General features: G+C 40.7%; 2 protein-coding genes across 5 annotated transcripts; one reads left to right on the top strand and one right to left on the bottom strand.

The window, feature by feature from the left end:
- Window positions 1–1,975: 1,975 nt before the first annotated feature.
- LOC308661653 (C-type lectin domain family 4 member E-like) lies at window positions 1,976–10,403 on the bottom strand. 4 transcript variants are annotated; one of them, XM_081316721.1, is made up of 6 exons: window positions 10,370–10,403; window positions 7,740–7,826; window positions 6,983–7,117; window positions 6,165–6,319; window positions 4,323–4,423; window positions 1,976–2,630 (listed from the first exon to the last, which is right to left on the bottom strand). In XM_081316721.1, the coding sequence occupies exons 1-6, from the start codon at window positions 10,386–10,388 to the stop codon at window positions 2,501–2,503; spliced, it is 627 nt and encodes a 208-aa protein (XP_081172847.1). In that variant the 5' UTR covers window positions 10,389–10,403; the 3' UTR covers window positions 1,976–2,500. The 4 variants fall into 4 exon arrangements, with proteins under 4 accessions (XP_081172847.1, XP_081172846.1, XP_081172849.1 ...); XM_081316720.1 differs by lacking the exon at window positions 10,370–10,403 and adding an exon at window positions 9,677–9,754; XM_081316723.1 differs by lacking the exon at window positions 6,983–7,117 and having other exon boundaries at window positions 10,370–10,396.
- TRAPPC5 (trafficking protein particle complex subunit 5) lies at window positions 6,315–15,247 on the top strand. The gene is made up of 3 exons (XM_081316724.1): window positions 6,315–6,346; window positions 11,428–11,591; window positions 14,565–15,247. The coding sequence occupies exon 3, from the start codon at window positions 14,572–14,574 to the stop codon at window positions 15,136–15,138; it is 567 nt and encodes a 188-aa protein (XP_081172850.1). The 5' UTR covers window positions 6,315–6,346; window positions 11,428–11,591; window positions 14,565–14,571; the 3' UTR covers window positions 15,139–15,247.
- The last annotated feature ends 757 nt before the right edge of the window (window positions 15,248–16,004 follow it).

A 16,004-nucleotide genomic window follows, 5' to 3' on the forward strand; every position in this document is an offset into this window, starting at 1 on the left:
ATATACCGCCCTGAGTCCTTTGGGAAAAGGGCGGTATATAAATCGAATTAAACAAACAAACAAACAAACTACCGGTATCTCACCCTCTATAACTTTCCCTTTTTACAGGGGTCTATGGAGGCATTGGAGGTGGGAACCAGTTATAGAATGACCAGGAAAAAGCAGATTATCTATACCAGCCAAGATTCAACCCTGGGCACGGAAGAGAGATAGCACTGATTGCTAAGCAGTTGACTTTTGCCTGGACCTGAATAAGAATATGCTCGCCCTGGTTGTTTTAGGCCCCCATAGTATCTCCTGAATCATCTGTGAGGATTGGAGGTACCGGTTCACATTGTGTCAAGCCCTACAAGCAATACATGGCCAAGGAAGCAAAATTTACCAAAAACTCATTAATCAGATGTAATGCCAGGAAAATGGGTTAATTTACAGGATCTCGGAAATTAGATGAAGAGATTCCAACCCTTACTTATTAGTGAGCACATGAAAACAGGGTGTCTGTGAGCTGTTTTACCATTTTTCTCACAGAATCCCTAAAGGATGGACTGATACTTTAATTGAGAGATAAGACTGAAATGTCCAAAACCATCCTTTTTTTCCCCCTTCAAGAATTCCCACATTCAGTGGTTCTGCTTTTTGGGCAGTTTTAGCTGAGGATTGTGAGGAACCAGATTGGTCTGTGGCTGTGTCTTTTATCATAAATAATATCACTCAATTATCTGCCACCATTTTTCAACATTTACATGAAGCCACGGGGGAAATCCATTGCTATCCTGGTCTGCACTGCGATTAAAGTCTTATCCTAGAACTGGGAGACTGTTGGGGGTCTAAGGTTGATTCCCCCCACCCCCAGCATTCAACTGAAGTCCATTTCCTATTGCATGATACATATTTTATATAGTTATGCTCTTCTAGCAGTCTTCGAGTGCTAGTTTCAAGAAAACTTCTGTTGCTGAACAACTGATTACAAGTGATTGCAGATTGTACTAAGAACTGCTAGATCTAACAGGATTGATAGGTTTATGAAATTGGTGTAAATTAAAGCAGATAGCCTGGAAGTGTTGTGGGAAAGAATAGATATACTCCAGGACTGATGGCATAAAATTATAGGATAACTCTCATCTTCCAAAAGATTACTTCCATTGGCAACACATTCAAGAGCTGAAATGTGGCTTTCAAATATAGTAGCTTCTATTTCTAAATTCCTAGCAATTCCTTGCATTTCCCCATCATTATCAGTTCATTATAGGAATATAGGTAGTTCTGAGAATGAAACTTCAGGTTTAACTTCACATGATTCAGTATTTGTAGGAATTCTTTCCCAGGAGCATGGACAAAATATCCCATATTTACTATAAAGGTAAAGGTAAAGGTTCCCCCGCACATGCGTGCTAGTCGTTTCCGACTCTAGGGGCCGGTGCTCATCTCCGTTTCAAAGCCGAAGAGCCAGCGCTTGTCCGAGGACGTCTCCGTGGTCATGTGGCCGGCATGACTAGACGCCAAAGGCACACGGAACGCTGTTACCTTCCCACCATAGTGGTCCCTATTTTTCTACTTGCATTTTTACGTGCTTTCGAACTGCTAGGTGGGCAGAAGCTGGGACGAGTAACAGGCGCTCACTCTGTTATGCGGCACTCGGGATTCAACCCGCCAAACTGCCGACCTTCTGATCGACAAGCTCAGCATTACTATGCTGTTGTGTTATTCTCAACCTACTTTGGCAAAATATTATTGGAACAATATTCTGAATTGAACAGCAGTGAAGCAATTGCAATAGCATGCCGTCAGGAATGCTATCAAGGGGACAAATATTTCTGCCAGAACAATGGAACTATAGGAACTTGCTCTCCTATTCTAGGACATGTTCCCAATTCTCTGCATACAAGAACACTATGCATAGTTGTTTGGTCTATAAAATATGTCACAAGTGTGATGTTTCAAGCAAGTGTAAAGCTATTAAATCTATTCATAAATGTGCAGATAGCTTTGAGAAAAGTTATTTGATGAAAAATTCATAACAAAATAACCTTATAGTGGTCACTAACCAGTTGCTAAAAAATTAATACAAGAGCAAAAGAAAAAACAACCATTGAAAACCTCTAGAGTTCCGGATAGATTTATTAAAAACTGCTTGTTGGCTACATTAATATTTTATGTCACATGTTAGCTTTATCTATACAAGTGTTTTTCAAGTTAGAATGATTGAATATGGATGCTTCTTCTTGCTTAAAGTTACAACACTCCTTAAAACATTTTTAAAATATTCTCCACCTTACAATCTATTTTATCCTTACCTTGTTTCAATAAAATAAAAAAAAAAAACACAAGAAAAGACAAATTGTGTTTGTTAGGCAGCAGCATCTCCTATTTGGAATGTCTTATTCTGATTACTGCAGCATTTGAAAAATTGTAACTCCATAAGAAATTAGGTAGAAACTATCAAATAATGAAGTACATGATTTTTTCAAAACAAAAATGTAAACTTTGTAAAATTGCAGTTTTATGTTTGTTCTTTTTCACAGATATAAGGAAAATATTCTGTACAAGCAGTTTTCTTTTTCCTACTTTTAGAATCTTTCCAGAGATTATACATACAGTCTTCTTTTTTATTATTTTCAATAGATTGAGTCCTGTTAAGAAAAAATGCCAAGCATTTATTATTAGAAAAGGAAGATCTTTCCTACAGTGTCAGTTAAGAATAAATAAATTCAGGATGACTTTCAACCTGAGGTTCTTTAGCACTGCTAGGATATAGCTTTTTCTTACAATCTATTGGAACCAAAATTAAGGTGATAAGTTTGTACGATGCTTGAATATCACTATTTGATCAGTAAGGTAAAGGTAAAGGTTCCCCCGCACATGCGTGCTAGTCGTTTCTGACTCTAGGGGCCGGTGCTCATCTCTGTTTCAAAGCCGAAGAGCCAGCGCTTGTCCGAGGACATCGTGGTCATGTGGCCGACATGACTAGACACCAAAGGCGCACGGAACGCTGTTACCTTCCCACTATAGTGGTCCCTATTTTTCTACTTGCATTTTTACGTGCTTTCGAACTGCTAGGTTGGCAGAAGCTGGGACGAGTAACAGGCGCTCACTCTGTTTTGCGGCACTTAGGATTTGACCCGCCAAACCGCTGACCATCTGATCAACAAGCTCAGCGTCCTAACTCACTGAGCCACTGCTTCCCCTTTGATCAGTATCTCAGTGTATATAATGGTTTTATTTGTTATATATCTCATCCATTTTGCTCCCTCACCAATCTCTCCAGGCAGGAACAAGAATTAAGTAAAGATTTTGAGAGGAACCAAACTATGTTTCTTTATTCAGTGGATTGACATGGCTGCCCATCTCATGCATGTTGACTCTGGGTATTAAAAATACTAAAAACATGTACTAAAATAAAAAAACCTATAGCATCTGGGAAAAGGGTAAAGAAGCTATAATTCAACACTCAAGCCATTTTTTTTCTAATATGGATAGCAATAGCAAAAACTCCAACAACACTTAGCAGTCAATCCACTGTGGACAGGTTAACTATGCACCTGTGCTTGAAGGCAGTTAAAAAAAATAACGTATGAGATTTGGAATAAAATGAAAAATGTGTCTGATCTTTGTAGATCTTTGTTCTGACTGTAATATCTAGCTGGCTATTTGCCAGGTTTTCCCCCTGGCACCTTCTTCCCAGTGTACCACCCACCACTCAACCTGGAAAGGCAGCCATGAATAAAAAGCAAGACTGCCCATCATCCTTTCCTCACTCAGCTTTATGCCTGGGTGAACCTACCAATAGGCAGGTCCTCGTGTTAGATGAATTAGGGTATTCTTCCATTAAGGATTTTACCCAATGGTTAGGTAAATATGGTTGTTAACTTTTCTTGGTGGCAATCCAGGACTTGACTTTTACGGAAGAGATGCCACCAAGAGATACACATTTCCTCCTCAGTGTCGCTCACAAGCTATGATTTTCCCTCTCCTCTCCAGACTTTCTATAATGGAAGAAGAGGGAAACCTTGAAAAGCAGCCTATAATAGACTCCTCCATGGGTGGGTCTCCACGAAGCGGTCTCCTTTCTTTTGAGCAGCTTAAATGAACATGGCAAGTGATAGTTTGTCCCTACAAGCAAGAGGTTTTGATCTACTCTACTCATGATGTAAAGGTGTCACCATAATCAAAAATACCTTTAAAATGTTTTGAAAAATCTATTTCAATTCCATTCATCTGTGGCTACTTTTCCTAGAGGTTCCTTCTCTCTTTTTCTCTCCTAAAAGACTTATCGAGAAAGGAACAGTCAGAGGAAGAGCCATCATCAGTTAAGTTTTACTTACGCCTCTGGAAAGGGTTTGCCATTTATCCACATCCACTTGTCTTTAGGGTGCCTCCTGAGGCCAATCCAATAGCTAGAATTTTTTAGATGGTCCAGAAATTCCTGGGGAAAAATTAAAGCAAAAAAGGATTATATTAATGTCCAGAGCTATGACTGAGATCCAATTCACTGAATCAGGACTTAAGGGTACTGGTGGCATTCACCCAAACTAGGATTGCAGCAGATTTACGTTTACTGAATTTCACTTCTCTCAAATCAATCCAAGATAATAGAAAAAAAAGCTCTATTTGAAAATTCTTTAAAAATACAAAACACAGAGATGTGAATTAATGAATCTCAATTATTTATACTGAAAGGAAAATTCAGAGATTTCCAGAATGCCATCCAGCAGCAAGCTTCAACAGATAACTCTGAGGACAGATTGGGATTAACAATGGGGTCAATTAGCTTTTCCCAGTTGCGCTCAAGTATACTTCAAACATGCTGTGGCAAAATTCTTTGTCCTCCTGATGTTGTTTTCATTTCATCCTCAACTCATATCTGAGGCACTTTGAAGTTGCCCTTATCTGTTTTGATGTTAAAGCAACTCCCCCCCCCTCCTTAAATTGGCCACAGGCTTGGGAGTTTTACAATGAGGTAACTCACGTTCAGTTCAGTGTCACAGTCAAGTAACTCCTTGGGGATGGAATCAGTGTGGCATCTATTGGCCATTTTGTGATTGTGTGGGCAGATGCAATGAATCGTCTGGTCCCTGGCATTATATTCCAGGGACATTCTGCTTGAGGCAGTGGGGAGTCTGCGTTATTTCACAGTGGACTCTCCTCTGTACCCACTAGGTCTCCAAGTCAATAAACAAGGTAAAGGTTCCCCCGCACGTGTGTGCTAGTCATTTCCAACTCTAGGGGCCAGTGCTCTTCTCCGTTTCAAAGCCGAAGAGCCAGCGCTTGTCTGAGGACATCTCCATGGTCATGTGGCTGGCATGACTAGACATCAAAGGCGCACGGAACGCTGTTACCTTCACACCGTAGTGGTCCCTATTTTTCTACTTGCATTTTTTACATGCTTTCGAACTGCTAGGTTGGCAGAAGCTGGGACAAGTAACAGGCGCTCACTCTGTTACGCGGCACTCGGGATTCGACCCGCCATATTGCCGACCTTCTGATCGACAAGCTCAGCGTCCTAACCCACTGAGCCACCACGTCCCTTCTCTAAGACAATACTTGGCTTAAAAACGTAGGTCACCCTGAACAGCAGCTGAAGAGCAGTAATGGCAGGGGGAGGAAGAAGTGTTAGTGCAAAGGAAGAGAGAGGAAACTCTGCACTAATTCTTATCCTTCTCACACTATAAATCAGGACACCACCATTTAGCCGCAAGCTAGAACAGAAGGTTCAGAGGATAAATTCAGAATAACAGTCAGATGAGTAAATGTTATGCCAGTATATATTTTTAAATATGCATTGGAATAATGCAGCTTCAATTCTGGAATCTCTCTTAAGCCTGTGTACATGTCAGCTAGCTAAAAGTGCTTGTGTTGTTTATTAAAAAGAGAGAGAGAGAGAGAGAGAGAGAGAGAGAGAGAGAGAGAGAGAGGCTTCTTTTTGTGAAAGTTTCAAATCTTTAATAAAACGGAGAATGTTCAGGAGATATACTCTCCTCTTAAAATGTTAAGATTTCTTTCACACATACTTAATCTTTAGGAAACAGATGGCAGAAGAAAATCTGAATCACACTCAGTTGCAAATGTTTGTATTGTGCCTTACCTAAGAATAGGGCTGGGTGAGGAATGGTAGCAGGAGAAACGTTAAGAGGGCAAGATAACCTGTCTCATAAGGAATGGCTCACCTGCTTATCTGTGTCATTTTTATCATCAGTCACTACCAGGTGAGCGTTGAGGCTTTGGCAGTTACTCATTGCCTTCTCCCAAGGTTGCTGATCAGCAGAGAAGTAGTAGCAATTTGTCTGGAACTTCAGCCAGCCTTTTGGACACTGAGGGATAACTGCAGGGCACAGAACCATGCAATATGGTAAGTAAGAGGGTGTTGCAAGGATTCTATACTTCCAAATTACTATTCCAATATGGTACAAATAAAAAAACACACCTGCTATCCTTTTCCTAAGCCTTATAAAAATAGTACTAACTAAAATTAATTAAAAAGAAAATAACAAAAGAACCTCAAAGGGTAAACTCGATGGACTACGAGGTCTTTTTCTGCCGTTAATTTTCTACGTTTCTATGACTTTCCTCCAACCCCTCTACTTATTACAGCTTTAAAATGGTGCAATTTCCCCAATCTCTGGATAGCCGAAGCATGCATATTTCTGGAGACATACTCCATTTCTGCAGGGTCAAAGATTTTCTCAATAGGGGATCATCACTTTCTGCTTCTGCACATAATTCTCCTCTGTCTCTGCATTTAGGTGACTGAATGAACCATACAAGAGAAATGCAAGAGCATGAGTCACCTACAAAGTTGGTTGATTAGAAGGAAACGAAAGTAGTATAGTGAAACTCTTGTTTTGTGGGAAACTATTTCGTTATAGCTGAATTAATTTATTTCTTATTGCCCGTAAATGAGTTCTCTCATAGCAATGGTTTGATAATGACAACTAAACATGAGTAGCCACATCAGACAAGGATGTGATTGAAATGTTGGACGTACATTTCAAAAAGGCCAGCAGAAAAGCAGCTGTTGCTATCAACAGGGATACACACACCAAGATGTAAAGGATGATCTTAGAGGCTCTCGAAGAGATGCAACCCGTCTGACTGACAATATGCACAAATGAAGATGCCCCTGTAAATAACCAATAGAAAGCAAACGGATTACTATATCGTTCGATGGCTGGTTGAAGAAAGCAGAGCACATGTATATAAGCAGAAGGAGGCATATGTACAAAAGTCAGAATACTGAAAAGGGCCCATGCTTGAGTAAATTATCTCCCTCCCATCCCCGAGAAGGGGACATTGTGGGATATGAAGGGAAAGATGGGTCAAAATAATTCTACCTTGGCCATATGTCATAAACTTTTATACTTTTTAAACCTGAGGACAGAGAGGTTTAAAAAGACAGCCAGGAGTTCTGGTTTATAATTTATTGAAGATACTATACCAATTCAACGGAGCCACCTAGACCCTAAAATGCTTCGAGATAAAATAAATAAAAAAACTAGAAGACTGCCAACAATTTCACAATCAAATATTCATAAAATCACCATCTCATTCCTCTGTAGCACTGTTAACAATGTAGCAATTATTTAAATAGGCATGAATAGAGCATGTCGGTGGAGGGGGGTCATTGAAATCATAAATATCTTCCCTCCACATTGGGACTTTTTAATTTTCCCCAAACTAGAAAAATCCCCCATGATTTTAAATTTACATCCCTAGATGCTTTTGTGTTTTTAAGAATTTCATACCTGACTTTGATTTCATTGCTCTTGTTCTGTTTGGAGGTACAACGTTCTGATAATTTCTTTCAGAATGGTCAAGATTGCTTCCAAAGACTAGAAAAAGAAACACTGTTAAGTTCTGCTCTTCTTTTTTTTTAACCCTCATGACTGCATAAGTTGCTATATAGGAAAAGCTTGGCGTAGTTTGGTGTAAAAGGTTAAGGTGTTGGCCTAGAAACCAGGAGACTGTGAATTGTAGTTCCTGCCTTATGCATGAAAAACTAGCTGGGAGACCCACTTTTTCAGCCCAACTCAGAGAAGGAAGAAATATCATTGTGCCCAAGGCAGAAGTAAAACTTATAGTCTCCTGCTTTCCAGCCTGGTTCCTTAACTCACACCAAACCTGCCGCTAACTTGAGCATGCCTCTCACCTCTACTCTGCCACCATTCTGCTCTAACGAGTAGGATGCAATAGCATTCTATAACCATTAAAACAAAATCTGTATTTTGAGCACAATCTTGTTCCTCCTAAATGCAAAGATTTCCCTGATGGTCTTTATAATGCACTGCAAAGACCTACCATAGTCCTGGATAACCCTGAAGTTGACTTTAAAGATTCCATTTGCAGTGGACTGATAACAGGTAACAGGGTCAGGTTGATTCTCAGTCCAGACTAGGGACTGTTCTCGCTTTATGGGTCCCTGGGCCTTTCCTGTTTTCCCAGATATTCAGATGCCTTTATCCTTTGCCCCCCCACCCCCTCTGTTCCCACATTCTCTGCCCTTTGGCACTATATTTTTTAGAAGGGGAGGGGGACTTTGAGTCAGTGATGACTTCTAATGACCACCTGGAAAAATCTCTGAAGTTTTCTTACCAAGATTTCAGAAATACCTCTTTTGCCATTGCCTATTTCCTGGGCCTGAAAGAGAGGTAGGAGTTGGAACTTACAATCTCCTGGTTTCTAGCCTGGTTCCTTAACTACTATGCCAAACTGGTTCTCACAAAACCTGACCCTAAGATAGGCCCTTTCCCCTCCTTTATTGCACCACCATTGTTCTGATTAGTAGCCCAGCTGACAGAGTATATACATGGAGGAAGGGTGTATCGTGAGTTGGGGTGAACATCTGGTTGGTATCAAGGGCGAAAGAGCAAAACGTCAAAGGTATGGACGGGAGCACAAAGAGAAACAGAAGTGAGCAAATGATCATGAGTTAGTTCTGCTCCTGACTAGTGCTATAAGTTGAAGGAATCCAGTTTCATGCTAAGTGAAGAGTTTCAGATTCACAACTATCACCTTGGCCCATGATGCTACCACAGCCAGAATGGGATGGGATGGCATTTGTTGTCTTCCATCCAGCCTGGAATATAAGTAACTCTGTTGTGCTATAAAACAGCTATGGGAAGTGCAGACACTAGTGATGTTACTAGCACTAATGATGTTACCTAGTTTAGGTAATAAAACATCTGCAAGAAAACAACCAAGCTCAGGGAGCACCGAGGACCCCTCATTTCAATCCTGAGCTGCAAATATTCTCCTTTATTAGTACTCAATACTGCCCCAAGAAATGTTTCCCTGATCTTGTGCAAGTTCTCAGAAGAAATAAAATAATAATAAAAATAATTAAAGTACTCTAGGACTTTACAATTCAAACATACAGGCATCTGCCACATAACATGTCAGACTTAACAATTGTCGATAAGAAAGATGAAAAGGACTGGATAGTGGATATGGTAGTATCTGGAGACAGAAGAATAGAAGAGAAAGAACTGGAGAAGATAACAAAATACAAAAACCTGTAAACGGAAATACAACAACTTTGGCAAAAGAAAGCAAAGACAGTACCAATAGTAATAGGCACCTTGGATGCAACCCCAAAACAATTGGAGCACCACTTGAACATACTGGCATTTACAAATTCACCATAAGTCAATTGCAAAAGGCAGCTTTACTTGGAACAACTTACATTCTGCAACGATTCCTCTAACACCATTAAACATCTCAGGTCCTTGGGAAGGACTGAATAGGTGGATAAAAATGTCAAATCCAGTCTGAACATCTGGCTAACTTTGCAATGAGCCATATGAAACTCGTCAGCAGAAGAAGAGAAAACTTATAATGCAGTCATTGGTGACAGAACTACCAAACCACTGCTCTGTCCAGGTTTATGTCAATCTGTGAGTGTTTTCAGGAAACCACATAAGGTCTGAAAAGTTTATAGAACTTCAGAGTAGCCTGAAGTGGTTAGTGGTAGGTAAGCAGTTCCCTAACCTTGACCACAAAAGCAAATGTGGTCAGTAACATGTGCCAGATCATACCCGTTTTTCATTACATCACGAAAAGAGACTTTTTAAAAAACTGGAAGACTTAAAGATGATTTTGAGCTGCCTCAGGTCTGAATTGGGGATGATATATAATAATTTCATGTGGACAAAGCAAAAGAAGAGGTTACTAAAACATTTTAATTCCATGTGGGTTGGCCTTTTGAGGCAGTCTGTTCCCCCAGAGATTCCCATAATCATTATGTTCTTCTCTGAGATCTGTCTCAGATTTAAAAGTTGCTACCCTGATTGAAGAGCTTAATCTGATACCCCAAACAGGATCAGGTTGTCATAGAAAAATATAGCTTTCATAGTTATTAGTAGAAGCCTTTTCCTACCTTTCATCTGGTCTTCCATGTTTTCTACTGCTCTGGTATGATAGGGCTCCAGAAATTTCTTCTAAAATAGGGTCCAGATACTTCCCCAAAGACAATCAGTATTTTATTTTGAGAGGATGACAATGCTTTTGTGTTGCAAAACTCCAAGACGTTCTTCCTGTAATTTAGATACCACACAAACAAACACAAACACTTCCATGCTGGGGCTTTTAGTTGTTCATTCAGTCCCTTCATTGAGTGACAGCTAACAAGGAAGGAAATGGCAACTTTATGGGGGAAAATATGGTGAATCCAGATAAAGTAGACTTGTTTCAAAGGAAGTCAGGTCGTTAAGGGAAAGGAAAAATTAGGAAACCAAAGAGTTAGGAAACATGAAAAAGGATTTCAAAATATTTGAGGACAATGTACAATGGTATAGGGCAGGGGTAGGCAACCTCGGCTCTTTTATGACTCGTGGACTTCAACTCCCAGAATTCCTGAGCCAGCATGGCTGGCTCAGGAATTCTGGGAGTTGAAGTCCACGAGTCATAAAAGAGCCGAGGTTGCCTACCCCTGGTATAGGGTCTCCTGCTTAAGCAGGGGGTTGGACTAGATGACCTCTATAAGATCCCTTCCAATTCTGTTATTCGTCTAAACATCTGAACTTGAGAGTCATAGATATTCTCATAAAATGGTTTCCCATTGGAAAAGTGACTCTTGGGGTGTTTTGAATTTCCCACGTGCGCAAAGCAAAACTAATACTGTAGTTTTGCTAGACAGCAGAATTTATTTCCTAAAGGTAAGTATATAAAACCTCTCTTTTGAACTCACCAGTGTTTGCTCTAACAGCCATTCCAGTTATGACAAATTGTAATGTGCCGAGCCTGACATTTTGCAGCATGCAGCCGTTGTTGGGAAACGAAGTAGTTTACACTCGTTTAACTACAATGATATTTTACACCGCTCAAGCCTCCCGCTCGCCTCCCAGCTGCTTTGAGTTTGGGACAGGCGCTAGGCGCCCGTTCCAGGCAGTTCTACATCTCTTTCTGCCATCTAGTGGCCGCCCATTGTTTTTGCAGGCTAGTTCGGGGGAGTGCTACGGGGAAACTGGCTCGGCCGCGGACCCGTTGCCATAGCGACGCCTTCGGGTTCCCGGTGCTTCCGCTGTGCGCTCGTTCTTTCCGGTCCTCCTGCTGCCGGAAGAGAAAAGGAGCTGCAGTCGAGGGTTCATCTCGTTCTTTGGGTGAGAGATGGAGGGGGCGATTGGGGGTGGGGGAGGCTTGGTTTGCAAGAGAAACGATTGTAGCCCATGCTCCCCCGCCCCCCGTCCTGTCACGGTCGTGTTGCCCCCAGTTCTCTAATTTGGAGGGAGGTTTCACTCTAGGGCAGGGGTAGGCAACCTCGGCTCTTTTATGACTCCTGGACTTCAACTCCCAGAATTCCTGAGCCAGCCAAGCTGGCTCAGGAATTCTGGGAGTTGAAGTCCATGAGTCATAAAAGAGCCGAGGTTGCCTACCCCTGCTCTAGGGGCAGTTGGTGTCTGGCATGAGGAAGGTATTCCCTGCCTTATGTTACATTGAGTTTCAACATCGGATATAGCTGACGGGGCTGCCCCCAAGCAAATTTTGTGCTATGTGACGTTGCCGGGGGTTGGGGGAGCATGGGCTTTAGCACTGGGGGGGGGGGGCGAAAGCCCTAATAAGCAGGCATATGCATACAATGAAGGCTATTGCTAAGCACATTGATTTGTGCTTAGATTGTAAGCCGCCCTGAGTCTTTGGAGAAGGGCGGGATATAAATGGGATTAAAAAAAAATCTGTAAGTCCATCATAGAAAGCAAAACAATTTGGGAACGTTTTTCTCCCCCCCTCCCACCATGTAGTCTAAAGGAAACTCTCTCTGAAATGGGGGAGTTATGTAAGCCAAATTGTTTTGCTTCTGATTTACAGTTATGAAGTTGATAGCAAAAGCATCTAAATCGTACTGTCATCCAGAATATTTTAAGGATCCAGTCTGGGTCTGTCACGGGGACTGTTTCACTTTGGCCAATTAAAAGCTTCAGAAAAGCCAACACAATGTAATGAAAGTTATAATGTTCTGTTACTGTTTTCAGTTTCATCTGGATCACAATGTTTTATGTTTATCGTAACTAACATTCATAGGCCTGCTTTTTTGGATTATATATATGTGTGTGTGTGTGTGTGTGTATAATTTAAATATAGTTATTTTTATATACTTATGCATATACATATGTAATACAAGGGACGCGGTGGCTCAGTGGGTTAGGACGCTGAGCTTGTCGATCAGAAGGATCGGCAGTTTGGCAGGTCAAATCCCAAGTGCCGCGTAACAGAGTGAGCGCCTGTTACTCGTCCCAGCTTCTGCCAACCTAGCAGTTCGAAAGCATGTAAAAATGCAAGTAGAAAAATAGGGACCACTACGGTGGGAAGGTAACAGCGTTCCGTGCGCCTTTGGCGTCTAGTCATGCCGGCCACATGACCACGGAGACGTCCTCAGACAAACGCTGGCTCTTCGGCTTTGAAACGGAGATGAGCACCGGCCCCTAGAGTCGGAAACGACTAGCACGCATGTGCGGGGGAACCTTTACCTTTATACATATATAATATAGATATAGATATAAAATAAACTAGTTTTCAACTTATGATCACAGTTGATCCCCAAATTTTGTTGCCAAGCAAGGCAGTCGTTAAATGAGTGTTGCTCAATTTTAGTTTTAGTGAGTTTTGATCCATTTTGCAACATTTTTTCCACAGTTAAGTGAAGCACTGCAGTTTGCAGTTGTTAAGAGAATCATGCAATTGTTAAGTAAATCTGACTTTGACTGTTGAAAGCTGCCTAGAAGGTTACAGATAGTGATCACATGACCCCAAATTTTGTTCATGTGATTGGGGAATGCTGCAATATTTTAAGTGTGAAAAACGGTCATAAGTCACTTTTTTCGCTGGTGTTGAAACTTCAAAAGTCACGAAATGAATGATTGTAAGTCGAGGACTACCTATATATACAATATAAATATAACCACATCATTTATATAAAATATAATCATATATATAAAATCATAACAAACAAATGTATGAATGTTACTTATATATACTGCTCAAAAAAATAAAGGGAACACTTAAACAACACAATGTACTGTATTTAATAGTAGGATGTCTTATCTTGTGTTCCCTTTATTTATTTTTTTGAGCAGCATATATATTCTATCTATCTATCTCTAAAAGCCGCATCATTTAAATGAATGGCTTTCACTCTAAATTCTCTATATTAAACATTATGTAATGCAGGTATACAGTGTTAGCTTTCCAGTCTGGTGAATAGGTTGACAGTTTCCCAACCATCAGTTTTAATCATTTTGTATGATCTCTAGCATCAAAAGGTGGAGGAAGATATTTCCATGTAGACATTGTTGAGTCACTGAAAAGGTTTTTACTTTTTCTCTCCCCCACTCACATGTTTCTTTGTTTGGACGCGGTGGCTCAGTGGGTTAGGACGCTGAGCTTGTCGATCAGAAGGTCGGCAGTTTGGCGGGTCGAATCCCGAGTGCCGCGTAACAGAGTGAGCGCCTGTTACTCGTCCCAGCTTCTGCCAACCTAGCAGTTCGAAAGCACGTAAAAATGCAAGTAGAAAAATAGGGACCACTCCGGTGGGAAGGTAATAGCGTTCCGTGCGCCTTTGGCATCTAGTCATGCCGGCCACATGACCACGGAGACGTCCTCAGACAAACGCTGGCTCTTCGGCTTTGAAACGGAGATGAGCACCGGCCCCTAGAGTCGGAAATGACTAGCACGCATGTGCGGGGGAACCTTTACCTTTATACTCTCAGAAGGGTATGGCTGACTGATGAAAACTAATAAGTTTGAAATGCATATCAGTCTTCCTTAATTCTTTGTTAGCAATTTAAAATTTACACAAATATGAGCTGTCACCGGTGTGACTACTGCCTGTCGATGGCCTTCAGGTTAGGCTGACACAGGAAATAAAGATTTGTCCCATGTTTGGGGCCTAGCAAGGTAATCTAAAAATAGTTAACAAGCATTTGACATATATATATATATATATATATATATATATATATATATATATATATATATATATATATATATATATATATATATATATATATATATATATATATATATATATTGTAGCCATGTATTTATTGCCTCAGTAAGTTTTTTTTCCCCCTCCTCAGTAGCACTATGGATGCACGTTTTACCCGTGGAAAGTCTGCTATCCTTGAACGTTCGCTTACCCGGCCCAAGACAGATGTAAGCCTCAGTGCCTTTTCCCTGCTGTTTTCCGAGATTGTACAGTATTGCCAGAACAGGGTCTATTCTGTTTCTGAGCTTCAGAACAAACTTTCTGAGCTAGGCCAGCAGGTGGGAACTCGTATCCTGGATGTGCTGGTAATGCGAGAGAAAAATGGTAAGCGGGAAACCAAGGTCATCAACGTTCTGCTCTTCATCAAGGTGACTGTTTGGAAGGCTCTCTTTGGGAAGGAAGCTGACAAGCTTGAGCAAGCCAACGATGATGACAAGACCTACTACATCATTGAGAAAGAGCCTCTTATCAATACTTACATTTCCATTCCCAAGGAGAACAGCACCCTCAACTGTGCTTCCTTCACCGCCGGCATTGTGGAGGCCATGCTCACTTGCAGTGGATTCCCTGCTAAAGTCACAGCCCATTGGCACAAAGGGACCACACTCATGATTAAATTTGATGAGTCAGTTATCACACGTGACAAAGCCTTGGATGGTCGTTGATATATTTTGTATAAGTAAATTTGAATTGTCCTTGTGTGTATATGTATATAGACAGAGTATGTATAGATACGTGCACACATTCTACGATAAAGTAATTTATTCATAGGTACTTTGAAACCCTGATTATATGCAAATGGTATTTGGTGAGGGGAAATCAAGATCCAGCATCAGAAAAAGCTACTGTGTTTAATAGTGCCCTTTTCAACTTAGTTCTTGTCAGATAATCCTTGACTTCTAGGCATTCTGAAAAGAGCTGTAATCTCAGATATCTGGAGGATATCAGTCTGGGAAAGGCAATATATTGCATTTCTTGGTTACTGTCTTGTTGAAGTTTGACAGTATTAATGAAACAATGCATGCTCTACCATCAGGTTATTTGATTATGCTGTTGTCCTTTTTACTTAGTCCTTTCAATTATTTGTGACTATTGCAGCCAATTTTCTTTGTGTACCTGAAATAAGAAATTGGACCTATGTTGATATTTCATTTAAAATGTATAGTTTTAGAGCTAGTAGAATGCAGCGGTCAAGAGTGAGGGTTTTGCCTGTTTCTGTGAAGTGTGTTTTTCACTGATGATGCTCTTTTTGCTCTGAGTACTAGGAGATAAATCTGCTTTACTACCTACCAGCAGAGACTGTGACAGAGTATTAAGTAAAGCTCTTTTGAGAGTTGGGCCAAAACTCTCACACATTTCCTGTCAACTTAATCAGCCTTTCATGCAACTCCCCTGCTACATTTTGAGAAAGGGAGGGTAATAATTACAACTGCAATGTACATGATTCTCTCTCTTTTTAGAAAAAGTAAATGAGAAGACCATGAGTATAGACTCCATACAGAAGAGTAAGCTATAGCTTGCTTATATGGAT

This window comes from Vipera berus, assembly GCF_964194415.1.
Source record: "Vipera berus genome assembly, chromosome: 2".
In the NCBI taxonomy this organism is placed as follows: Eukaryota; Metazoa; Chordata; class Lepidosauria; order Squamata; family Viperidae; genus Vipera; species Vipera berus.

What these genes read in the sequence shown, in the direction of transcription:
- LOC308661653 (XM_081316720.1), bottom strand. Translation starts at nt 9,710, where the DNA reads ATGTTTAATGGTGTTAGAGGAATCGTTGCAGAAT. An exon ending in TAGAGGAATCGTTGCAGAAT is followed by an intron (nt 7,827 to 9,676) that starts GTAAGTTGTTCC and finishes TTCTTTTTCTAG; the next exon opens with TCTTTGGAAGCAATCTTGAC. An exon ending in TCTGCTGGCCTTTTTGAAAT is followed by an intron (nt 6,320 to 6,982) that starts GTACGTCCAACA and finishes TGTGCCCTGCAG; the next exon opens with TTATCCCTCAGTGTCCAAAA.
- TRAPPC5 (XM_081316724.1), top strand. Translation starts at nt 14,572, where the DNA reads ATGGATGCACGTTTTACCCGTGGAAAGTCTGCTATCCTTGAACGTTCG.